At 48.1% G+C, this 26345-nt stretch overlaps 1 protein-coding gene across 1 annotated transcript; it reads left to right on the top strand.

Annotated features, from left to right (window-relative positions):
* The first annotated feature begins 11067 nt into the window (after positions 1-11067).
* On the top strand, positions 11068-24732 carry Tbc1d21 (TBC1 domain family member 21). The gene is made up of 11 exons (XM_005069621.4): positions 11068-11251; positions 14624-14731; positions 14845-14948; positions 19051-19145; positions 19601-19711; positions 19809-19909; positions 20790-20886; positions 21147-21247; positions 21984-22100; positions 22756-22839; positions 23222-24732. Exons 1-11 carry the CDS (start codon positions 11192-11194, stop codon positions 23252-23254), a joined length of 1011 nt encoding a protein of 336 aa, XP_005069678.1. The 5' UTR covers positions 11068-11191; the 3' UTR covers positions 23255-24732.
* The last annotated feature ends 1613 nt before the right edge of the window (positions 24733-26345 follow it).

The raw sequence follows: 26345 nt of genomic DNA, 5'->3' as shown, positions 1-26345 counted from the left end.
CCGAAAGAGGAATTACAAAACAGACCAATCTCCCACTGTTGGGAGGCACTGGGAGGGGAATCAATAAAGACACAGAAGGAGTAAACACACTATCAGCAAGCTCAATGGAATTGATGTCTGTCTGTATCTGACAAGTAGAATGCACCTTCTTTTTCAAATGGCTCTGCTGTAGGAGAGGTTAACTTAACATCAAGTGATAATGAATGTAACTATGCTCTCTGTCTAGAAAGGAAATAAACTAAAAATGAAACAGAGAGTTTGCTAGCCTTCTCCTGTCTATGGGGTCATGCCCCTATAGGTGCTGGAACTGTGGGTAGTAGTGCATTTTCCACACAATGATTTTTTAAATACATTGTTTTTATTAATTCTTTGAGAATTTCATGCATGCATGATAATATTCTTTCCCATTCCTCTCCCTAGCTTCTCCCTGATCCATCCCCACTATCTGTACTGTCTACCAAATTCTTATCTTCTTTTTTTTAATAACCAACCTATTGCAACCATTACCATTTGTGCTGTCCATATACTCATGATTATGGGAACATACACTGAATCATGGTCAACCCACCAGGGGCCACACTCTTAAAGAAAACTGACTCTTCTTCCGTCCGTTGTCAATAGCGCCTTGTCTAGGGGTAGGGTGGGTCAATGTTGACTGGTTTGATCTTGTTCAGACAACCACAGATGGTGAGTTCCTTAATGTAGAGGTCCTGTAATGGTCCTTGGTTATCTCCTTGGCACTGTAGATGTTCCTGGAGTGGAAGGGGGGCCGCATTGTCAGGCTTTGTGACAGGTGTCTTTATGCACTGCGCCATCTCACCAGCCTGATAAAGTTGAATTTTGTAAATTAGATGTGGAGGTGGTTAACAATAACAGCTAATAATAAAATAAGACAAATTCACAAATGATAAAGAGAATTATGATAAGTTATACAGTCTCTCTGCTCTCAAAACATCCTATTATCCTGTACTGGAAAAGCAGATAGGCCTATCCTGGTTGGGATGGTCCAGGACATGGAGAGAGTTCATGATGCTAGTAAGAATGGTGTATGATTTCAAATGTACAAATGGTTTCTTTTGAATTTACTTAGTGTTCTCAAATCATGATTAACAAGACATAACTGGGGCACTGTGTCTGGAAGTTCCCAGTAAAGTAACGGACAGGAACATATTCATAGAAATATGTTGTTAAGTGACTTTGTCACTGTGTGAACTTGACATTGTTCTTGTAGAAACCAAGATGGCTCTAATATCACTGGGTGACAGACTCTTACAGGGCAGCCTTTGTCTGTGAAGTCAGTAAGTGACTACAGTGTAGGTATGTGGAACAAGATGGGACTGGAAATGAAACCACTGCCATATAATCCAAAGGACTGTGACCTTAAGGAGTTTGAGGCACTAGGAGGTTTGGCCTAGGAGCCCGTGCTGGGCCACCAGGTCACGCAACCTCTCAAGTTTCCAGAGCCTTGACCATCAACCTAGGAACTTTGGGATTTGCACTGCTTTGAAGGATGAACGGTTAAGGATATGTATGTATGTATGTATGTATGTATGTATGTATGTATATTCATTTATACATTTGCAGGATACTATTAGCAAAGAGATGAGTCTGGTATGGTTTGTGGTGATGTCTGGGAAAAGCATGGCAAGGGATGCAATGTGAAATGAAGAGTTAGGTTTTCTCATAAAATAAGAGTTTTGAGGGCTGGAGAGATGTCTCAGTGGTTAAGAGCATGTGACACTCTTGCAGACAGACCCATGTTCCCAGCACCCATGTTGTACGGCTCACAACCATCTGTAACTCTCCTTCTGGGAGGATCTGAGTCTCTGGCCTCTATGGGCACCTACACTCATGTGCACATATTGCCACACACAAACACACACTCATACACATAAGCAAAAATAAATCTTAAGTTTGGCATGGTGGTGGCGCACACTTTTAATCCAAGCACTCTTTTTTTTTTTTTTTTTTTTTTTGGTTTTTCGAGACAGGGTTTCTCTGTATTGTTTTCAAGGCTGTCGGTCCAGCCTGGCCTTGAACTCACAGAGATCCGCCTGCCTCTGCCTCCCGAGTGCTGGGATTAAAGGCGAGCGCCACCACCGCCCGGCTCCAAGCACTCTTGAGGCAGAGGCAGATGGATCCCTATAAGTTCAAGGCTAGTCTCGCCTTCAAAGAGAGTTTCAGGTCAGTCAGTGCCAAAGAGTAAGACTCTGTCTCAATAAACAAACAAACAAATAAACAACAAATAACCTTTTTTTTTCTTTTTGCAATGAGAATTTCTAAAAAAAAAAAAAAAAGCCAAAAGCCATCCTGGAAACAGGAAACAGCCCTGTCCTTTCCTTTCACTGGTTAATTCTGTAGTTTTGGGGAGAATGTACATACACATGCCTGTTGATCCTACAGCCTCTGAGAGAGTAACATGCCTCCACCATCAGATTGGCTTTCTGAGAACAAATCCAGTAAAGAGGAGGGTCTTTCTAGGGCTGGAGAGATGGCTCAGTTGGTCAAGTACTTGCCATGTAAGCATGAGGATTGAAGTTCTACCTCCAAAATGTAATCCCAGCTCCTGGGGAGCCTTGGGGCTTGCTGGCTAATCAGCCTACCCTATTTGGCAAACTGGAGACCGTAAGAGAACTTGCTTCAGAATCAGAAAGTGGATGGATCCTCAGAAACACTCAAAATTGTCTTCTGGCCTTTACTTACACACACACACACACACACACACACACACACACACACACACACACACACACACTTGAACACACGTGAATACATGCACACAAGAATGGGGTTTTCCCTAGGAATAACTAGCATGTGGCTGTGGACAAGCGATTTGACCTCTCTCTGTTTCACTTTGTCCTTTGGACAATGTTTTCAGCACCCACTGGCCAGGAAGACATGGCACAGGAGACAAGCTGGTGGGAACTGGAACCCTGGCTCCCAGGCTCCGGGGCTCCTGAGTCCCTGGTTGGAAGGCAGGGGTTGACTAGCTTGCAATAAGGCTGGAGGAAGGCCTGAGCATTATAGGAACGGAGCCCTTGCCCATTGGGCCTGGGGCGGGGGCTGAGTAGGCACACAGACATCCTCTGCAGAACTTTGATCCAGAGCAAGGACAGGGCTGGCTTCAGCTGTCTTTGAAGAAGCGGGAAGATCAATCCTCTTTCTTATCTCAGCTTCTGCATAGTGCACTGTGCCGTGTGCTGCTGCCGGCCAAGAAACCCAGAGCAGAGCAGGCAGGATCCAAGAAGCCCTGCCCTGCCTCCCTGCCACCCCTGGGGCCAGGGGCATGTGTGGTATCTGCTACTCTCTGACCTCCTCTTGGATCAGTGCCAGACACTAGGAGGAGAAGGTAATGAATGCTAAGCGCCAAGAAACTAGGTCTTCTGAGACTCTCCTATCAACCCCCTCCCGCCCCCAGCTCACCCAAGCACTCTCTCTCTTCTCTTCAAAGTCTGCTTTCAAACATCACCTTTTGGTGAGATCTAAAGATGCTAGGCCAGGAGGCAGGAGACTGGATTCTGGTTACAGGTCTACCTTTGATATGCTGTGCGACCTTGAGCAAGTTACTGCCCTTCTCTGGGGCTTCTTTTCTCCATTAAGTACAGTTGCTGCGAATGCTTTCAGAGTTCAGTTCAAAACTCCGAGGTCCAGAGCAGCCTGTGGACAGGGATGGGGCTCAGGGTAGGTCTGGGCTGTAGAACTGTCTTTCCCTGATGCTGCTGCAGAGTAATTGCCCATGTAATCTTGACCTCTCTGGCTCCTTTTTGTCTCCACTAAACATTTTCTATATAATCTCGATAGTGCAGAGGGCTGCTCTATAGGCCAGACTGCACCCCAAGTTTGTAGGCTCTGTCCTTTGAGGAATGATGGGAGCATTTACTATCAGCACTGCCTCTAGCTGGCTTGGGGACTGTGGAGCAAAGGCTAGAGAGAGAAAGTGAAAAAGGGACCAGGCTGGTGGGGAGGAGCTGTGGTGTCAGTAGGAGCAAGTCAAGTGTCTTTCCTGGTGAGTGTGGTGGGGTTTTTCAATTTCTAAGGTGTGGAGTGAAAGCATTTCAAACTCAGATCAAGTCAGGCCTCCTACTTATCTCTGCATCTCAGAGATAGACCCCATGAATGGCTGAGAAACCCAGCATTTGCTATGTATGGGCAGCGGGGCGATCTCAGCATCCACGGAGCAGGCCTTGGCTTGAGATGAGCTACATGAAGACAAAACTGATGTGAATTTAAAGTCCAGATCCCGGTAGCTACTGAGTCCCTGGTGGGAAAGTGGGGACTTTATAGCTTGTGGTGAAGCTTGGTAGGTCTCCTTAGGTCAGGTAAGTTCTGCCAGGGTGTGAAGAATAGGATGTTTCTAGCAAAAGAAAAGAATGGAGAAGGAAGCAGGAAAGAAATCTCTCCCATGTCTAAGCTTCTGCAATATGCCTGGGTGAGCCAGGACAGTTGTGGAAATTTGTCCTTGCCTTCAGGTCCCCCTGGTGTCATTGCTGACCTTCAGCATCCTCCTTCACTATCCCAACCCCGACACAGTGGTCCTGGTCCCTTTGCTGTGTCCTTCATGAGCCTTTCTCCTGTCCACTCCCTCTTTGGTCACTTAGGATCTCCCCAGGGAACGTGACCTCTCTAGAAAATTGCTACCATGATCATCAAGGCCCAGAGCTACTGTCCTTGTAACGGGCACATTGTAGGGTACCTGTGAGCTATCATGTGCTGAGCCTGTGTGTGCATGTGAGCGTGGTGTATGTGCACATCACGGGCATGTATGCTGGACACTGTGGAGTGCAAGCTCCGCACAAAGGGGACCATGGGCATTTGGGCACGTTTAGTGTGTGGTGTGCAGGCTGCCTGTGGCTATGAATGTGTTGAGGACTGAGGCAGAAGCACAATGTCCTGACTTTTAAGGCTGCTCATACACTCCTAAATTTGAGGATGTCACAAAATGATAGGATGCCTGAGACTAGTGTGTTTAGATTCCTGTGAGGCCCTGGACACATCAGCTACCTTTTTCTGGCCTTTGGCCTCTTATGCTCTGGAATGAGAACTGAGCCCTTAATCATATAGCCTATCTAAGGCCAATGGCCAGCTGCAGCCTCGGCAACCCCCTAGCTGATCCAGTATCCTTTGCTGCCCCCAGTTCAGGTAGCTACTGACAGGCTGGAAATCTCACAAGTTTCATGGCCGGGTTCAAGATTTGCTTTGGTGTATTCTAGAACATACACTACCCTCAAAGAGCTGCTGCTTGCTGCTTGCTGCATGCTTGGGGTATGGTGGTAGGGCACAGCGCTGTGGGCTGAAGCCTTTATGGATCTAATTTACACCACACAGCAAATCTACCCAGTGCCTCACTCTACTGACAAGAATGACTTGCCCTGAACCATATGGCAAGTCAGTTTGAAGACTAGAATGCAAGTCCAATCGCAAGACACTGAGCCTGGGGCTTGTCTCTCCATGCTCTGATCTACATATTGTCTTAGAGAAGGGAAGGGAGCTCATTTTCTTCAAGACCCACTTACTAAACAAACAAAGCTAGTTGGGTAATAGCTTCCATCTTGAAAAAAAGAGTTCACTGTTATACCCTGGATTTAAGGTCCTGCCCTCCCAGGCAGAGAGAAGGGGAGAATGGAAGGGTGTTTTTCTGGAGGTTGCCTCTGCAGCAGATGAGCTGACACTGTCTGAACTTGCATGGCATGAGGGAGTCATGCCTGGTTTGTATATGAGTCTCTCTTGGCCCATTCCTATGGCTTCCATGAAACCCTGACTTGCATGCCTGCTAGGGATGAGAACACTAAGGAAATGGCCAGCGAGGAGGTCACTGTTGCTCCTAGACACACGTCACTGCTCTTGCCTGCACTGAGAGGCTCAGCTCATTTCCTTCTCTACCAGATTTAAGTTGCAGGGAAAATGCATTATTTTTTCATTAAAAATTTATTTTGGAATGGATAGCCTTCAGAGATGTAATTAGCCACGTTATTTCCCTCCATTAGCTGTCCCTAGTGTTCTCAGGAATGTCTTGTCCTTTTTCCTCTCCATTTCACTCTTTCCATTCTCGTTACAATTTGGGTTGCAGCTTTCACCACCCCACCCCCATTCCCGTCATTGCCATGTGCGCAGCTTCCAGAGGATTGTACCAGCTTCCCTCTCTATGGGGCTCTGGTAGCAAAGTCCTCTGGGACAGTAAGGAACTCAAAGAATTGTCACCCCAGCTTGCTATTATCTGGAAGGGTTCCCGTGGGTCATTTTTAGTGTTGTAGACAGTAGGCTGGCAGGTGAGCTCCCCAAGAACTAGGAGGTGACCCAAAATACAACAAATAACCCCTAGGTACCCCAGGTAGCGCAGTAGAAGCACAGTGTGGATGGTGGTTCTGGCTCTGGGGAGATCCCAACCATCTCAGTGCTCAGAAGAATGCTGCTGCCACCCGCTCCACCCTCGCCCCTGTTCCTATCATACAGGTGACACATGACATACAGCCATCTCCAGCACTGTCAGAAATACCCCGCTCTGTGGGGGTGAGGGCAGAAAGCCTGACACCCAAAATCTAAACTTATCCTGGCTCCCCACAAAGAGGGGCGAAGAGAAAAGTACAGAAAAACATCTTCGGTGTGCATGATTTAGACGGAGCACTCGACTGTCCCAGACCCCGAGGGTCCTGGTATGCATACTTTAAAGGGGCTGGCACTATTAACAAAGAGTCAACTGAGTGACGTTTCAGAGTTGTATCATGAGGTGTTGCCACAAAGGGAATGCAAGCCAACTTGGTTCCTTACATTGGCCTTACTGCTTTTTTCAGTAAGTCTGGACTCTTTGGTTCATGGGCACATGTAGAGGAACAGAGACTGGCAGGTTTATCGGATCTCTGAACGTGGGCACAGATGTTACTACAAGCCTCATGGAATCAGGTGGTATCTTGATTGAGTCTTGATTGTGGTGTTTTTATGGACAAGCCCTGGGCATAGAGGATACCAATGGTGAAGCTGGGGGTGCAGTTTGAACTGGCTGCTGGTGCCACTGTGCTTGTCAGCCACGTTGGGCTCTGTGCAGACACTGCTCCATTTATCCTTCAGGCCCAACAGGCATTACCATCCCCCCTTCCTCCCAGGCAACGGAGGATACTGAGATTCACACAGGGTAAGAGGTGTCAAAGGAATGACTTCTGCTCCGCCTCCCGGGAGGAGTCCCATTGTGTGGAAGATGGCAAATGGCACAACAATGCCTGCTGCCAGGAGCAGCAGGCTCAGGGTGTCAACCCACTCCACGGCTGGCAGGTGTCGCCAAGAAACACACAAGTCACCCAGCACCAGATGGAGTCACGCTTTAGTCACACAGAGAAGAGACAGAACAAGAGTGACTTCAACAGTGGGTGTTTGTCCCCCTGTGACCAGGGGTCTCAGTCTGCCACCAACACAGGGGGATGACCTTCACATAGCCTTCTGTACTGCAGGTAGAGGCTTCGTTCCCTTGCCACCTGGAAAGGATGGGGGTGGGGCTGGCTAGGAGCCACATGGTGTACAAGCTTAAGCAGAACAAAGGAGTGTGCTGCGGGCCCGGAACAGGGAAAAGATGGTTGCAAGAAAGCCATGTACTCCACATGCCCTTACTGTACTTTTTCTCTTGGGAGGAGAGGGGTTTTGGCCCAGGCCACTTTCCTGAAGCTGAGCAGCAGTCAAAGGAAACTTGTCATTATTCCCTACCACTGGGACTAAGGTCAAGTTGTTGGTGAAGCTGCCTCTGAATTTGGACACAAGTGTCCCTGGCACCACAACCCAAGAACTTTCTTACCTGAGTTCAGTCACTCCTCCCCAAGTAACAAGATCTGTGTGTGGTGACACACACCTACACTCTTTGTGCTGGGGAGGCAGGCATAGGTAGAGACCCCTGGGCTTGCTGGCTAGTAAGCCCAGCCTGCTTAGAGAATTTCAGGTCAAAGACATACTATTTCAAAACAAAACAAAACAAAACCAAGAAGGCAAAAGTCTGAAAGATGAGAGCCTCCTGATCCCTGGAAGGCCCCCTCCCTCTTCATCAATGCAGCCCATCAGCTAACAGATTCCTGAGGGGAAAAAATGATGGCTTAGGTGACAGTCTGTAATGCTGACCCCAAGAATGGAATTTCAGAACCCATGGCTTTCTTACCCTGAAATATCTCCATGCACAGACATTTAAAGCAGAAAGCTGGATGCCGGGGGTCAGGGGTTGGGGAGAGGAGAAAGGAGGAGAGGGAGGAGAGGGGAGAGAGCAGAGTGGGTGAGAGGAGGGGAGAAAGAAATACATGAAAGAAAAATAATAACCTGATACCCCAAATTTTTGGCAATTATATATGAAAATGGACTCACAGACTGTTTAGCCCCAGATGTGAATGGCTGGTAGGACTCTGCAAAGGAGACCAGAAAGATGGCTCAGCAGTTGAGTGTTTGCTGCACAGTCATGAGGACAGGAATTTGATCCCAGCACCCACATAACAAACTGGGCTTTTGGTGCACACCTGTAACCCCAGCCACGCAGTGGGGGGTAGGACAGGAGAGGAGTCTGGGCTTGCTGGCTTTTAGGCTAAGGGAGAAAGTGGGAGGCCCAGGTTTAAGGAAAGAACCTTCCTTAAAGGAATAGATGGGTGGTAATAGAGGACATCCCATGCCTTATTCTGTCTGTGCATACACACACAATTGTGCACACACATGCATGAATACACACTCACATACACAAATAAATACATTGTTTGGAAAGTATCTGAAAAGAGGTGTGGGTCAGATTTAGGCATTTATGTCCTGTGTGGGTCCTTGGATTCTGTTTGAATACAAAGCCCCTGCAATGTTTCTCCCAGGTTTCAGTAATATGAGTAGACTGGGCTGGCTAATTTGAAGAGTTATGACCCAGCATTTGCACCCAGGGAACCGAAGGTCAAAGGAAGTTCAGCAGATGATCTATGTCCACCACATTCATTTTAGAAACCAAGTTGCATTTAGCATTCAGATCGTTCCAACTCTTCTCTGCCCAGTTCTCTTCTCAGGGAAGCTTGCAGTTAATTCTACGCAGCATGCATTGCTAATGTGGAGGAGCAGAGGCATCCATCATCCTCATGCTCGCTCGGAACGCCCACACTGTGTCTCCTGCTCCATGCATTTGACTTGGAAACCTCACAGACCTCTAAATGAAGCTGCTGTGATGTACAAGGAGTGGATTCGTATTCCACTAGGTTCCTACTGGTGCTGCCCACCTCTCCAGCTCTGGGAAGACTTGGGGCAGCAGGCTAAGGTGAAGAGGCCCTTGGTATCCTCCTATTTATGGTTGGAAAGCAGAGGGAGGAGAGGGCAGGGCCTCTCGGAGACTTCCTGTGGTGCCTTCAGCCAGCAGAACAGTAACAGGCAAGGAGACAATGAAATTGTGTCCACCCAAGACTTCTGTATGTACAATTCAGTTAATCAGGATATGAAAGGCAGAGGTTGATTGTGTTTTGTTTTCATGGCTGGGGAATCGAAGGGATCAGTAGCATCCAAATTTGAGGTCAGACTCCAAGTTACACCTTGGATCTCCTGACTGCAATTTGGTTTGTGTAATGACTAAAAATGTTTTCCAGTCAGAATGGACCTAAATAGAAAGGCAAGCAATGTTAGAGGTAGAGAACTTAACTCTGGAGCCAAGAGGCACTGCCTTTTCAGATCCATTTAACAGCATTTACCAGGCACCAGGAAGCTTGCTGGGGTGGTGGGGTAGAGTATTGGAGGAATAAACACAATAATCAGACATTGACCCTGTCTAAAGGAAATCGGGGTAAGAGGGGAGAGGGACAACTACAAGGCACAGAAAAGGGCGTGAACTCCAAGATAGTGTTAGTTATTGTTTGTTTTCTGTGAGACAGGGTCTCACTATGCAGGTCTGGCTGTCCTAGAACTCACTGTGTAGACCAGGCTGACCTGGAACTAGCAGGCGTTGGCATTAAAGGTGTGTGCCACTACACCTGGCAGCATCAGTTATTCCTGTTCCATTGAATCATTCATTCAGCTGGTACTCAAACCAACTGTCTTAGTTCGGTCAAGACCATACTGTGGGTGTACAGGTAAATGAAACAGAGGGCTGGAGAGGTGGCTCAATGGACAGAGTGCTTGTGTGCAAGCATGACACACTGCGTTTGGATCTCCAGCACCCAAGCAAAAAGCCAGGCACAGCTGTGTGCATCTGTAACCCCAGCACCAGGGACGGAAACAGATGGATCACTGGAGCTCACTGACCAGCCAGTCTAGCCAGGTTGATTAAGAAATCTGTTTCAAAAAGTAAGGTGGAGAGACTGAAGACACTCCTCTGGTGTCCAGAAGTACATACAAACCACACACGCGCGCACACACACACACACACACACACACATACACATACATACATACACACACACACATACACATACATACATACACACACACACATCATACACATACATACCACACACCATATACATACGTACCATACATACACACTAAACACACACTAAACACCACACACAAACCATATGCACCATACACACACCACGCACACATACATAGCACACACAACACATACCACACATACACACACTGCATACTGCATATACATATACCACATACATACATATACCACATCAAACATACATACCACACACACACACACCACAACACACACACACACACACCAGGAACCACTATTCAAACACTAAATTTTAGTTCCCTAAGTACACTTAAAAAATCTGCTTCTAGCCCCCAGAACAGGCACACTGATTTGGCATTTTGGGAAGTCCTCCCTAAATCTGAGGTTCTGACGATAGTTATCACTTAGCTCTGGTACTGGTCTGGTAAAACAAAGGGGAAGGCCAGCGACATGGAAAAGGGACTTGTAGCTCACCTCTTCCAGGAAGGCTGCCCTGGATAGCCCAACCCATGGGATCCTGGCATTCTCTTAACCCAACCTCCAGAGCATAGCCTGTGTGCACTATAATTTTGGGGGGTGAGAAGTAGGTTTACTTCCTTGGCTTCTGTGTGTATTCCAATGTGTATTCCAAGGTCATTATGATGACAGTTCCAGGGCCTTGTGACACATCTAGCTGTGGGAAGTCAACAGAAGCCCTGTTCCTTTGGGGAATGCAATTCATCTCCTAAAAGGGAGCTCCCCTTCCCGGGCTCTCCAGGAGATCCGGACACAGGCAACTAACTCCAAAGAAAGCTAGAGGGGAACATGACCACCCTTTCTCCAGAAAACAGCCTCTCTGCAAGGCGGTCAGCCACCTTCATCTTGGTATGCTCTTTGTTTTGTTTTGAGGTGGGGGTCTCACTATGCTGCCCAGCCTGCCCTTGACTTGTGATCCTTTTGCCTCAGCCTTCTGAGAGCTGGGCTTACAAGAGTATGCCACCATGCCTGACTGACACATGTTCTTCTTCATCGGCCCCAAGTGCCTCCCTCCTCAACCTCTGTTTGCACTGGGGCTCTTTTGTCCCTGCTGAGAGGGATGGTTGCTGGTGGAAGGTGGAGCAACACCAACCACAGAAGAGACACACACATCCCTTTTTACCTTATTGGGAGAGCTCAGAACCCAGCATGGCTTCCTTCCCAGAGGTGTCATTCTAAAGTTATTGAGTTTCTTAGAGTTTGCACAAACACTGGTGAGTTTTCTTTGGTGCTTTTGCCAACAATTTTGGTATGTTGCCACCAGGTGGCAATAGTGCTTCTGTTACTAGGTCCCATGCACAGTTGATAAACAATTCCTTAGTCCACTTGAGTCATGAAAATTTTCCATGCACTATTTTTCAAAATCATAACTAATTATAATGACCTTAACCAATTTCAGGATCCATTTATCATGTGATTAATAGCGTGATATATAAAAATTCAAAATGAGCACCTGAAGTTTAAATGCTACACTTTTATTGCTTGTAATCACCAAGCCTCAAATGTTCTATATTTCTTCTGTTCTTCAAACTTAGAAAAGGCTAATAACAATAATGAATAAGTTGCCAGACAGTAGTTGGTGTGCACAAATGACGTTGTAAGTACTTTGTTTATAGTCGTTCCTTCTCCTCCCAGCCCTCTGAGATGGGGCTATTATCATGTGATGAATGAGGAAATGGATCCTAGAGACTTAGCAGTTTGATTGAGAGACCCTGCCTCATTGAATACAATAGAAGGACAAAGATGATTCCCAACATCAACCTCATGCTTCCACATGCACTCACACGCTTGTGTCCACATATCTGTAAACATGTACGTGTGTGTGCACGAACACACACACAAACACACGCACACACATAACAACAACAACAATGAAAAGGGAGCTCTCAAGACCACCTGACACGGAGAGTAAAACTGCCCCATCTGCAGTCAGTGATGCAACTGCTACTTTGGGTGTCAGGTCTTGAAGCCTGACTCCTCACTCAGCCTGTGTACCACAGTCTCAGTGGTCCAGGAAACTGTTAGGGATGCATCTCTGTAGGCTGCTCACTAAACTTTCTGAGCCAGAAGACCCTCAAGTGATTTGTATACAAATTACATTTAGAGCCCTGTGTTAATACATTCAGGTATTAAGAGAAACACAGGGACACCTCTGCTTAGCTCTTGTCCATCAGCGCTCCACCCCCAACTCTCTCAGATGTGGTACTTCAAGATCGCTTTCTCTTCAGCAGGAGAGAACACCCATCCCACAGTCTCAGCCTTAGTTGTCATTTTATAAATGTTTTGCAGGCATTTGTGTATGAGTGTTATTACTCATACACAGGTACACTGCACACAAGTGTGCATACCACACACAGGCGCACATACACACACAGGCGCGCATGCATGTGCGTGTACGTGCGTGCATGCACACATACACATACATACATACACACTCACATCTCCTTATTCAAATATTCCTGTGATAACTGCTTTACATTTTCAGGGAAGATAAAATAGAGCACATGAATTGTTTAATTTTTGCTTATCTTATTTCTTTCCATTATCAAGGCAGCACAATCAAAGAAAAACATAAAACACATGAAAAAGAAATATTTATATTCCCCAACTTACTCAAAGGTAATCACTGAAGCCTTTGTTTTATTTTGAGACAGGGCCCTGTGCATCCCAGGTTAGCCTCAAATTTACTGAATAGAGTAATAACATTGAACTTGTGGTTCTACTGCCTCCACAGGTATGTGGTGCTGGAAATCAAACCCAGGGCTTCCTGTGTGCTAGGCAAGTGCTCTACCCACTGAGATACATCCCTATCTCCAATCACTACTGTGGTTTTTTTCTTTAAATTTTATATGTGTGGGTGTTTTGTCTGCGTGTATCTCTGTACACCATGCATGTGCCATGTGCCCAAGGAGGCCAGAAAAGGGCCTCAGGGACCCCAGAACAGGAGTTATATCCACTTGTGAACTGCTATGTGGGTGTTAGGAATTGAACCTGGGTTCTCAGGAAGAGCAGCCTGTGGTTTTTTTGTTGTTGTTGTAGTTTGTTTGCTTTGTTTTTGTTTTTATTTTTGCTTTTTTGTTTTTGTTTTGTTTTTCAAGGTGGGGCTTCTCTGTATTGTTTTGGAGCCTGTCCTGGAACTCACTCTATAGACCAGGCTGGCATTGAACTCACAGAGATCCACCTGCCTCTGCCTCCTGAGTACTGAGATTAATGGAGTGCTCCACAATGCCTGGCCGGCCAGTGTTTTTAACTGCTGAACAATCTCCCCAGTCCCACAATTGTTTGCTTGCTTTGTTTGTTTGAAACAGGGTTTCTCTGTGTAGATCTAACTGTCCTGGAACTCGATCTGTAGACCAGGCTTAGCTGAAGCTCACAGAGATCTATCTGCCTGCCTCTGCCTCCTGAGTGCTGGGATTAAAGGCATGCGCCGCTGCCACTGCTACCACCCAGCTCACCTTGGCTCCACTGTTTTTAATGGAGGATATTTTCTTGGTATTTTCTTCAGTATTGTTCCTATTACTTTATTTGTTGTTGTTGTTGAGACAGGGTCTCATAACTTGGAACTCACTACGTAGACCAGGATGCCCTCAAACTCGGAGATTCACCTGCCTCTGCCTCCCAAGTGCTGGATGGAATTATAGGCAAGTGACACTATGCCCAAGCTTCAGTCTTTTTTCTAAGAATCTCCTGTACATTCAAGTTTATGTGATGCAGTTTTGTAATATGTAACAGACACAGCATACAAGCAGCAGTGCTGAGAACACTGGCATGTCTGGATTGGAGGGCCCAGTGTGCTGCTGTAAGAGTCAGACTCCATGGAGAGCCAGTACCGGAGCACAGGGAGAATGTCAAGTGTCAAACTGTGTATTCTGCCTTTTCCTGTAACATTTGTATCTTTCCAGATCATTATTCATGCCTTGTAAACATCTATTTGTAAGCCTCCCTGTATTCCATGTTGTATATAAAACATAGTTTACTTAACTATTCCCTTACTGCAGTGCATTCAGAGTGTTTACAGTCTTAATCTGGGTAAATTATGTGCAGTGAACATTATTGTCCATCCTGGAGGGTTTTTTCCCCACTGATTTTCATCATTTTCCTCAGAACAGAGTATTCTAGATGTGAGCCAGAGGCTGTGAATTTTGATCTCTCACAGAGTCCTCAAATTAGAAGGAAAGCCCAAAGCCTCTAACAGAGGATCACTCTGGTTGTCATTGCCAGGAGAAGAGAAACCCTCCCATTGACAAGACGGAATGGGACAGCTTCTTCGACGAGAACGGTCACTTGGCCAAAACTCGGGACTTCATTTGTGTTAACATCCTGGAAAGGGTATTATTCCCAGGCTACCCTCGGCCTTGCCCTGGCACTTAGGGGGTGGCACAGATGGTAGGGATCAGGTACAACATTGGGCATCTTGAGAGTTCATGACCTCCCATGCCTAGGGTCTACACCCCTTTGTGAGGACGGAAGCCTGGAAGTTCCTCACAGGCTACTACTCATGGCAGAGTTCCCGGGACGAGCGGCTCATGGTGGACACCAACAGGAGGTAGTACTTTCCAGAACCTCTTTCAGTGGAGAGTTGTTGAGGCTTCAGGGGAGGGGCACCCTCTTGGCCTAGAGGTTCAAGTTTCTTCTTCATGTGAATAACTTATTCTGAGAAGACTCCCGGTGCTTCCCACACAGGACCCACATACAGCAGGTGTAGCCAGGTTTAAGCAGGCACCTCCTCTCCAGTTGCATTGACCAAAATAGCAGTTGCAGGCAGGGGCTTGTCTGGAAATTCCCCTGATCGCCTCGTTCCCAACCTCAGCCTTCCCTGCACAGCCTACCTGTGAAGGACCCTAGGAACTTTCTTTCCTTGGCCCCAGTCCTCTTCCTGCCAACTGCCACCCCAAAACCCCATGGCATAACTGCTTCCTGAGTCTACGATCCGTTTCTCCTCCTGGTGCCCTGCACGGGCTGCACATGTCCTCAGGTTAAACAATCCCAGAGACATGTGTGTCTGCTGACGTTTCACATAGCCTATTTCCTCTTAATCCCGGCTCTCCCATCCCAGCACCCTCCATCTGACCATCCCTGACCATCCCTGAGGGACTATCTTAGATTTCTACTGCTGTGATGAAACACCATGGCCAAAAGCAACTTGGGGAGGAGAGGTTTTGTTTGGGGGGGCTTACAGTTCCACATTGCAGTCTATCACTGAGGGCAGTCAGGGCAGGAGCCAGGAGGCAGGAGCTGATACAGAGGCCGTGAAGGAATGCTGTTTACTGGCTTGGTCCTCACATCTTTTTTTAAAATTTAAATTAGAAACATGCATGCTTCAAATGTGAATCCCAGCTCCCTCCCCTTGTCCCTCTACCAGCCCCACCCCCACCCCCACCCCTAGCCCAGTCCCCACATCTTTCCCCAGGGAGGGTGAGGCCCTCCTTGGGGGGGGGGTTCCAGAGTCTGTCATTTCATCCAGGGCAGGACCTAGGCCCTTCCCCATGCGTCCAGGCTGAGAGAGCATCCCTCCATGTGTAATGGGCTCCCAAAGTTCATTTGTATGCCATGGTGAACACTAATCTACTACCCAAGGCCCCAGAGATTTCTGAGGCCTCCTCACTGACACTACATTCATGGAGTCTGGATCAGTCCCCTGTTGATCTCTTAGCCGTCAGTCTGGGGTTCAAGAGCTCCCCCTTATCCAATCAGCTGTCTTTGTGGGTTTCACCAGCATGGTCTTGACCCCTTTGCTCATCACTCCTCCATCTCTGTCACTAGGTTCCAGGGGGGTCAGTTCAGTGTTTAGCTGTGAGTATCTGTCTCTGCTTCCATCAATCAGTGAATGAAGGTTCTAGGATGTCATATAAGGTAGTCACCAAGCTTATCATCAGGTAGGGACTATTAATGTAGTCTCTCCGATATTACTTAGTTTTCCAGTTGGTGTTATCCTTGTAGATCTCTGGAAATCTCACTAGTGTCAGCTCTCTCCTCAAAGCTATAATGACTCCAATTATTATGGTATCTCTCATTCTGGTCTCCTCTATTCTTACCCCGACTCAACCTTCCTGCTCCCCCATGTCATCTTCTACCCTCCTCTTACCCCCCTCTCTTTTCCCTGGTTCCCTCTCCTCTCCCCCCATGTTCCCAATCTGCTCAGGAGCTCTTGCACTCCCGCCAGCAGTGGAGGAGTGTTCCCCTTTCTCCACATCCTCTCCAGCATAAGCTGTCAGTGGCTTTTTTGATTTTAGACATTCTGACACGAGTAAGATGATATCTCAGGGTTGTTTTGATTTGCATTTCCCTAATGGCTAACTTTCTTAAGTGTCTCTCAGCCATTTTAGACTCCTCTATTGAGAAGTCTCTATTTAGCTCAGTCCCCTACTTTTTAATTGGGTCCTTTGGAGAGTAGCTTCTTGAGTTCTTTGTAAATTTTGAAGATCAGCCCTCTGTCAGATGTGGGGTTGGTCCTCACATCTTGCTCAATCTGATTTCTTTGTAGCCCCTAGGACCAGCCCAGAGGTGGCACCTCCCACAGTGAGCTGGGCCCTCCCACATCAATCATTCATCAAGAAAATGCATGACAGGCTTGCCCACAGACCAATCTGATGGGAGTATTTCCTTCCTTCCTTTTTTCCTTTTTTTTTTTTTTTGTTTTTTTGTTTTTTCAAGACAGGGTTTCTCTGTATTGTTTTGGAGGCTGTCCTGGAACTCACTCTGTAGACCAGGCTGGCCCTCAAACTCACAGAGATCGGCCTGCCTCTGCCTCCCGAGAGCTGGGATTAAAAGTGTGCACCACCACTGCCTGGTTGAAACATTTTCTTAATGAAGGTTCCTTCTTCTGAAATGACTCTGGCCTGTGTCAAGTTGATGTAAAACTGACCAGCATAGTGACTCTCCATCAGCTCAACCACCCGACTCTAGCAGACTGGGTGTTCTTTGCATACACCCTCTGCTCTTGGTTCACTTTCTGTCTCCACCCACACTGCTCTCCCTAATAGCTGTCTCCAAAACCCCATCTTTGGGCCAAAGGGATTGCTCAGGGGATAAAGGCACTTGCCACAAACTCTGATAATCTGAGATCAATCCCATGGTGGATGGAGAGAAGGGACTCTCACAAATTGTCGTCTTACCTCCACAAATGTTACACACACACACACACTGAATAAATAAATGCAAAAATTCCATCCTTGCTTCAAGGTCAGGAACAAACGGGGCACTTCCTTCAGTCTAAACTTCCTCCTGCAGGTAAATATACACAGGCTTTGAACTCGGAATAGCCTTAGTTTTAGGAGTGGATTCAATTCAAATTCTAGTGTTAACATCACACTCAGTAAACTTGGCTACGAACTTCCCTGCTGAAGGCCCAGTCTCCTTCTCTGTCAAATGCAGGTCACAATACAGTTCACAGAGTAGCTACAAAGATCTAATTATAGAAACAGGCATGTCACTATACACAGGGGAAGAACAGCTAGGGTTCATGTTGGTAGGGATGCTCCCCAAATCCAGAAGCTGTGATTTTCGCTTCTGTAACACCCTGGGGCTTGGACCTGTTGAGCCTGGTGCATGCCTCTTTGCTCCAAGGTGGAGCACACACTAGGGAAGTGTCCGAGTCCTCCCAAATCACCTTTTTTCTGCTCAGTGCAGGCCTCACCTGTCCATGTGAGCGTTTGAGATCTACTGGCTCTGAATGGCCCCACAGTGGATTGCTTCCTTCTTAGAGGTGTTTATCTTTGGCTACCTGACCAAGGCTTTGGACTTGGAGCAGCTGAGCTCAGCCTCAAAGCAGCTCCCAGCCAAGATGTGGAAAAGACAACTTACACAGGGACAAATGAGAATAGTCTGGGACAGTGGGGATGTGAGTGGCAGACTAGGTACCAAACCAGGGACCAGGCCTTGTGTGTGTGTCACACATGATTGCTGAGGCAAAAAGCCACCAACGAACAAAGTGCCCTGAACAGGGTGGTTGATAGTATTAGCCATTTTCCCTCTGACATTCCAGAGGGAGTAGACTAGCTTGCTTGCTGGCCTCCTGAGAAGGCTCTGAGAGACAGAAAGTCTTCACACCTCCCACAGAAGCTTCCTTGGCTTGAGGCTACATCCATTCATGTTCTGTCTCTGTGGACAAGGGCTCTCCCTCCTCTGGGTGTGTCTCTTATACAGGCAGTTGTGGTTTGATTTAGGGTCTCCCCGGAAAGCCCAGAATGATCACATACTGAGATCCTTCATCCCACTGGAAAAGACCCCTTCTACAAATAAGCCAGTGTTACAGGGTGTAGGTGTGAGACCCAGGACACAATTACTTTTAGAATCACTGCACCCACTAATCAAACTGCAGTGATCAGCATAAGATGAGGAAACTGAGGCTTAGAGAGAGGGAGGCTGGCGTCCCTCTGCAGACACTCCGTTGTTAAGTGGTGGCTCCAGGGATGGGTGCTACCATTGGACCACAGAGCCCACCCCACATTAAGCTGTCTCCACACTGTGTGCCAGCAGCATGTTGGAAAGCATCGGCTCAGGCTGAGGTGGGAGAAAGCACCGCTGGTGGGGACCATGTGGGGACCAGCTGGGCAAGGCTACCCTGCTCCCCTTGAGCTCAGCACCCGCTGCTGCTCCCTTCTTGAGAGGGGAAGGCCTCCTTACTCAGCCCCGGTGTGTTCTCTCAGGAGGAACTACAAAGCCTTGTGCCAGATGTATGAGAAAATCCGGCCCCTGCTAGAAAACTTGCATGGGAACTTCACAGAGACTCGGAACAATATTGGTGAGCAGAGGAAGTGGGGAGGGCTGGCTAGAGGAGAGGGCAGTTGCCATTCAGGTCTTTTCCTAGTCATTTCTAGGCACAGGGGACTCCTGGGGTTTGACTTTGGCCTGGAATTTTCCTAGCCAAACCTGGGTCAATCCACCCACCCATGCCCATGGGTATTCTGTCCCTGTTGCTTTGATTCCTGCCCCCGCCCCCATGACTTTGAACTAGATTAGATCTGAATTGGATGGGGAGAAGCATTCCTTGACAAAGGCTTTGGTCTGGTCAAAGACTTGGAGGTAAGGAGGAGTCAATACCAGCTTGGTGGTGCTGACATGACTTTTGTAGTACCTCCCAACTAGGATTTTTTTTTGAGGGGGAGGACCTGTCCTCAAAGGATGGAGATGAATTCATTCATGCTTTCTGTGCTGGAGATAATCAAGTGTCACCTCCTATCCCTTGCTCTAACCTAGCATATGACATTCAGAAACTCTATGACAAGGATCCCCTGGGCAATGTGCTTGTGGACAAGAAGAAACTGGAGAAGACCCTACTGCTGAGTTATGTCTGCAACACAAAGGCTGGTGAGTGGAGGGTGGGGCCCCAGCCCATGCTTCCAGCTCCTTCCTGGACCCTGGGCCAGTGCCCACTGTCTTCTCCTTACGGGCGCCTCCCCTGCAGAGTACCAACGAGGCTTCCATGAGATGGTGATGCTTTTCCAGCTGATGGTTGAGCACGACCATGAGACCTTCTGGCTCTTCCAGTTCTTCCTGCAGAAAACAGTGAGGACTAAGCCGGGCTCAAATTTCCTACTCCTCACCACCCACCAAGCCAATGCACCGACAGCCTCAGCCACTTCCTCCAGCCCCCAAACATCCTGTAGGTCAGGGAGTGGGCGGGAGAGGCCTTAGAGTTCAGAAGGGTTATTCAGAGTGCCACTCTCACCAGGCCCAGTGGTGGCACCCCCTGCTGGCCTTTCACTCCTCATACACAAATCTGCCTGCAGAGCTCTTGTGACTTCCTGCCTCCCGTTTCCTCCACATGACCTATAGGCCAGACACCATGGAGGTCCGGGCTGTACCCTACTCTACACCCAGGATGAAGGGTTTACCATCTAGGAAGATTTCCTTTGTCACCTCCTAGAAGCTTCCCACACCCCCTACCTCTCTTTGTACCTCTCCAAAAACATACTTGCTGAACTTCCTTCTAGACTCTGACCCAATAGCTGGGCTCATGGTCACATATGGTACACCTCTGCTGCACCATCCCATTCCCATATGTTAAGATGCACATGAATACAAGACTGCCCAGAGATGTACACATATGCAAATAGGCTGTACACATGGACCAGATCTCTCTCTCTCTCCCTCTCTCTCTCTCTCTCTCTCTCTCTCTCTCTCTCTCTCTCTCTCTCTCTCCCTCCCTCCCTCCCTCCCTCCCTCCCTCCCTCCCTCCCTCCCTCCCTCCCTCCCTCCCTCTCTCTCTCTCTCTCTCTCTCTCTCTCTCTCTCTCTCTCTCTCTCTCACACACACACACACACACACACACGATGAACCAGACACATCGCTTCTCAGAATGGGGACTGAGAAGTGGGCTTGGTTGGTTCTGTAACGTCCTCAAGTTGAACTGAGGAGGACTGTTCTCTGGTCCCATCTTTTACAGGAGCACAGCTGTGTCATCAACATCGGGGTAGGCAAGAACCTGCATATGCTCAACAATCTGATTGCTTTACTGGACCCTGAATTTTCTGAACACCTCAGTGAGTGGTCCACAGTTATTACTACTTCCCACAACAACAGGTAGGCTATGGGAGGACCAAGGCCCATGGCAGACATACTCAGGCCTGGGGAGGGGAGTACGTGGAGGAGCCTGAGTCTGTGACGTTGAACGTCTGCTCCAAACAGACCAGGGCTTGCTGGGAAAGCAGCAGCCAGAGTTTTCATGTTTCCCATATCCCGCACGCTCTGTTGTGTGGCCTTACCTGTGCGGTACCTTAAGCGCTTGCCTCTCTCCTTGCAGAAGGGAAGGGCTCAGGCGCTGTGCAGTCCCTCTTCCCCTGGTTCTGCCTCTGCTTCCAGCGTGCCTTCAAATCCTTTGATGACGTCTGGAGGCTTTGGGAGGTGAGGTGCATGCAGCTGGGGACACTTGATATGGACTGTACCCTCCTGCCTCAGGAGGGGAAGCCACGTGCTTTCCTGCTTCCCTTTCTTCCTGGCCTTGGAGGTGCTCGGTGGTCTGGGGTTTAACTGGGTCAGCAACCCCACTCCCTCCTTACTGGAGGATGAATGCTAGAGTTTCTGTGCGTCAGTTCTGATGCCAGACTCCATTGACCATCTGCAGGGCAGTAAGCTCAGGGGCCCCTGCTGATGCTCCTGGGCTGGCCTGCAGCTCAGCCACCCTGCCCCTGCTCTCTGCTACCTTTCGCTGCCTGACCTTGGCCTTCCCTTCCCCTAGAATGCTGACCTCTTTTAGAATCTGATTTCCGCCAAGGCAGGCTCCCAGGACACCTGTAGTCCTCCAACCACAGTCCCAAGGGCCATCAGCAGATGATCCTCCTTAGGAACAAACCCATCACCTGTTGCTGTCCTGCCTCACAGCTGTTCCTAATTGGAGGCCCCAGCCCGACTGCCAGCCTGGCGTGCACTATCCCACGATCCAGCTCCCACCTGCCATTCCCCACACCCAAATCTAATATAGCACCTCTACTGACTTTTGGGGAAACCCTGGGTTTCTGAGCTCCCACACAAATTCTAGTTTCTCTATACCTTGTTCTGAGTATGCAGTTTGTGATAGCTTGCTACCCTCAGGGTGTCCTGGCCTCAGGCCACCGTACTGAGACCTGCTGGCTGCCCACAGGTCCTGCTGACAGGGAAGCCTTGCAGGAATTTCCAGGTGCTGGTGGCCTACAGCATGCTACAGATGGTGCGTGAGCAGGCACTGCTGGAGAGCATGAGTGGTGATGCCATCCTCCTGGTGAGCACCCTCAGCCCAGTCCCTCTCCAGCCTCTAGAGCTGGATCCCTGTACCCATTTCATAGAAGGTATGCTAGCTTACGGACACTTTTGCCTCCAGAAGGGAACAGTGATGAGAGCTGCATTCAACAAGTATGGGGTTCCATACTGATGGTTCTTAATAGACTAGCTCTGAAGGCCCTGTGACAGTGACAGAGGCTGCATTGGTTTACCATGCAAGTAAGCCTGTGAGGAAACTGAAGCCTTAAATGGTCTAATCATTAGACTCCACTGCCTTGAAGTTAGCCCCTGACCATGTCGCAAAAGGGCCTGAGGTTTTCAGACATGCTTAAAACCCAGGTGAAGTACAAGAAGAAAACTTGGGTGATACCCCAATCATAAACCAGGTCTTCCTTAGGAGCTTTAGACACGTGGCAGAATGCCAGGGCTTCCTAGACCCCTGTGTGAAGACTATGCTTACTATTCCCCCAAAGCATACAATTTGCAGGCATTGTGATGGGATGGGGAGACATCAGGTGCTCCCCTGTGAGTAGTAGCTTTCTTAGCTTTGTGCTCCCTTGCCCAAAAGCACAGGAGAGGTGTTTGCTTACACACACACACACACACACACACACACACACACACACACACACACACCACATGCATCTCCCTCCTAGGCCTGCAACAACCTCATCGACCTTGATGCTGATGAGCTGATCTCTGCTGCCTGCATGGTTTTTGCTGAGCTCATGCAAAAGGAGGTAAGTTGCCCAGTGATTTGCTTTCCTCTTCCTTCTCCTCTGGTCCTCTTCCTTTATTCCGCCTCCAAGAAGCCTTCCCTGGTTTCCTACGCCCAGGCTGTAGCAGCCACACTTGGCTTCAGAGACCATCTGTGCCGTGCTCCCTCCCACTAGCCTACAGAAGTAGTTCTGCATGGTCTTCTCATTGTTGATATCCTCACAGGCAGTCTGATTCCTGGGCTCACAGCCTTCATTTCACTGTCTCCTTCCCAGGGGGGTCCAAGTACAAACCTGGACCCCCAGAGACTCAGGAGAATGTCCCTGGCTGGACAGATTGAAGAGTGAGTGTCAAGTCAGATAGTGTCTGTCTAAATCACACCTTCATGACTCTCCTCATCCCCAGATTCCTCAGCCATTAAAGGATTTCTTTTTCTGAGAACATGGACACTCACAATGGACACATGCCCTCAATGGACTGGATGAAGGCAATTCTTCAATAATGGGGTCAGGATCAAGTTCAATGAGTATTGGTGTGAGGGCATAAACAACATAACACCGTTGAAACAGCCTCTGCAGTATTGGTTTGTGGTGGTCACATGTCTTCCTTGACCTTGGAGTGCATGATGGTCGAGACAATATAGTAAGTGAGCATCCGCTGTAAGGCTATGGAGAAGGCACCCTGGGACAGGACGGTGTGGGACAGCCACTCTTCACAAGTGATAGGTCTTCAGAGGTCCACACCTGAAAGCAAATGGGTAGGAGAGGACCAACTCTGAGTGAACACACAGAGATTCCTACATCTAGTTCTAAGGGGAGGGAGCTCTAGCCTTTACATCTGTCCTCACAATCCCTTTACTCTCAACATAGTCCTCAGATTCTCTCCCACCCCCAGGCTTCCCGCCAACGATGGACGGACTAACCCAAACCTCTGACCATCAGACTGTTCCCCTCCTGGTCTCAAAGTCCCCCTCATAACTCTACCTTTATCCTCCACCTCCAAGTGTCTCGTTGGTGGAAGCCAGGATTCCCAGCCTTCCCCCATCCTCTCCTGAGACTTCATTCTGTCCTTGCTCAGGAAACTGCTCTCTCCTGAAGCAAGAGGCATGCCATAGGCTTCAAGCTCCATGTCCAACCTACCAAGGCTCTGGTGAGCCATAGTGCCAGTAGGCATGGAGAAGGGGATGGACCTACAGAGGGCTTTGGGTTGGCTAGGTGCCCCAAAGTTGCACATAGGCACATAGGCACACACACACACACACACACACACACACACACACACACACTCAGGTGCCACATTTTTTCAGCAAATCTGGTGGGTCCATTGGTTTTGCTGCAGACCCTGGCCCTGGGGGTGAGGCAACATCTTTCCCATTCTCCAGCCAACAACACCTCTCTTTCCTGCTTTTAAAATGTCAGGCTCAGTGACCACCACTCAGAAGGTATTCCGCCTCTCTGTATTTTCTGGTCTTCTCCTCTCAAGTGACAGTCTCCCATCTATGGTTGACTCTGAGTCATTTAGCTGTTGTTTTTTAAGGAGGCGGAGGCTCTGAATAGTGGAGCCCTGTACCACCAACAATGTTTCCTCTGCCTGGATAAGAAGAGAGCGCTTGTCATCAGCAAAGCTTGTGGGTGAATTCATGTGCTGTGCTCTCTTCAGCTCTGTGTTCTCAAGACAAGGCAAGATAGCATTCTTGCATGGAAAACAGTTCTCCATGAAGGAAACTATGCTTTTTATTTTCCTAAATAACCATATAGAGTAAAACATTTTCCTGACTTAAACTTGGCACTGAACAGCAGATGCATACTCTTCCATGGTCCTTGAACTTGGTAGTATAAGTTAAGCCCATGACTTTTGGTTAGAATAGACACACATTATTACTAAGCTCAAGAATAAAAAAATCTCAGCAATTCTAAGACATGACTCCCAACCATGTATTTTTATTTTTAGTTATATGAGTATGTATGTGAGTGTCTATGTGTGGGTACTGTATGTGAGCACAAGTGCCCAAGGAGGCCAAAAGAAGACAACAGATCCAGTGGAGCTAGAATTACAGGCAGTTGTGAGCCATCCAATAGGATGTTGGAAACCAAACCCACATCCTCTGGAAGAGTATAATGTGCTCTCAACCACTGAGCCACCTCTCCAACCCCACAATCCTGTTGTACAGGGAAGTGGTGGTGCACACTTTTAATCCCAGCACTCTGGAGGCAAAAGCAGGAAGATGTCTGTGAGTTCAAGACCAGCCTGTTCTATAAGAGCTGGTTCCAGGACAGCCTCCAAACCCTGTCTCGAAAAACCAAAAAAGAAAAAAAATCCCACAATCATATTGTAAAAGGCACTAGAGGTTGTCAAGACGACTCAGAGGGTAAAGCACTTAACCTTCAAGCTTGACAACTTGAGCTTGATCCCCGAGACTCACATGGTGGAAGGGCATAACTGAATCCCAATAGTTGCCCTTGCCAAATATATACTGTGGTATGGATGCATTCACCACATATGTACACACACACACACACACACACACACACACACACACACACACACACAGGCATGCACACACACACACACACACAGGCATGCACACAAAGTTTTTAAATATATAAATAAATTATTTTTTAAAAAATTTCTGGAGCCTGATGGTTACAGTCTTCCCCCCTTGATTGAAGTAAGGGTGGTGATTCCAGAGCCCTCTTGCTACGATCCCTATTGAGAATTCTACATCCTTTGGATAGTCCCTTCAAGGATCTTCTGCCCTACTGGAGAACACTTTGAAATCTCTGTGAGGTCTTAAAGATGAGGAGGTTCAAGCCTGGACACTGAACAATCCAGGTGCAGATCAAGCTTGAGATTGGGGGCAGGACAGGACACAGAGGTCTTTGGAGCTCCCCCCTCCTCTGCCATAGCCTGTTGTTATGACTACCCTGCTATGACCACCTTGTTGTAGTCTGTTTCTATAAACCTGCCTATTTTCCTGCCAAATCCCCCATTTGGAAACACCCTACCTCCGAGCTATAAAAGCCCTATCTTGCTGGGCAGTGGTGGTGCACGCCTTTAATCCCAGCACTTGGGAGGGAGAGGCAGGCAGATCTCTGTGAGTTTGAGACCAGTGTGGTCTACAAGAGCTAGTTCCAGGAGAGCCTCCAAAACCACAGAGAAACCCTGTCTCAAAAAACAAAAACAAACAAACAAAGCCTCATCTTCCCCCATGTCCAAGGCTGACCTCCTGTACCCTCCTGAACAGGGGGAGGCAGCCTGTATACATGAATAAAAAAATAAACTTGCTTTAATTGCTTGCTTTAACTAATTTGGCCATGATGTGTGTCAATGGTCTCTTTCCTCACATCTGTGGGATTAAGGGTTCCAACACAAGATGCTGGTTGAATTTATGTGTGGTGTGTTCTCTCTTCCTGACAGGGCTTTAGTATCCCCACATGATGGCAAAGGAGAGGAGGGCAGCTCCCTTCAAACTCTGTTTAGCTGTTTATTTTTGTTGTTTAAAACAGTGACTCATATAGCCCAGGCTGTC

The sequence above is a fragment of the Mesocricetus auratus genome, unplaced genomic scaffold (assembly GCF_017639785.1).
Source record: "Mesocricetus auratus isolate SY011 unplaced genomic scaffold, BCM_Maur_2.0 Super-Scaffold_100022, whole genome shotgun sequence".
Classification (NCBI taxonomy): Eukaryota; Metazoa; Chordata; class Mammalia; order Rodentia; family Cricetidae; genus Mesocricetus; species Mesocricetus auratus.
Note: the sequence above shows the minus strand (reverse complement) of the source record. Positions and strands in the feature narration are given on the sequence as shown.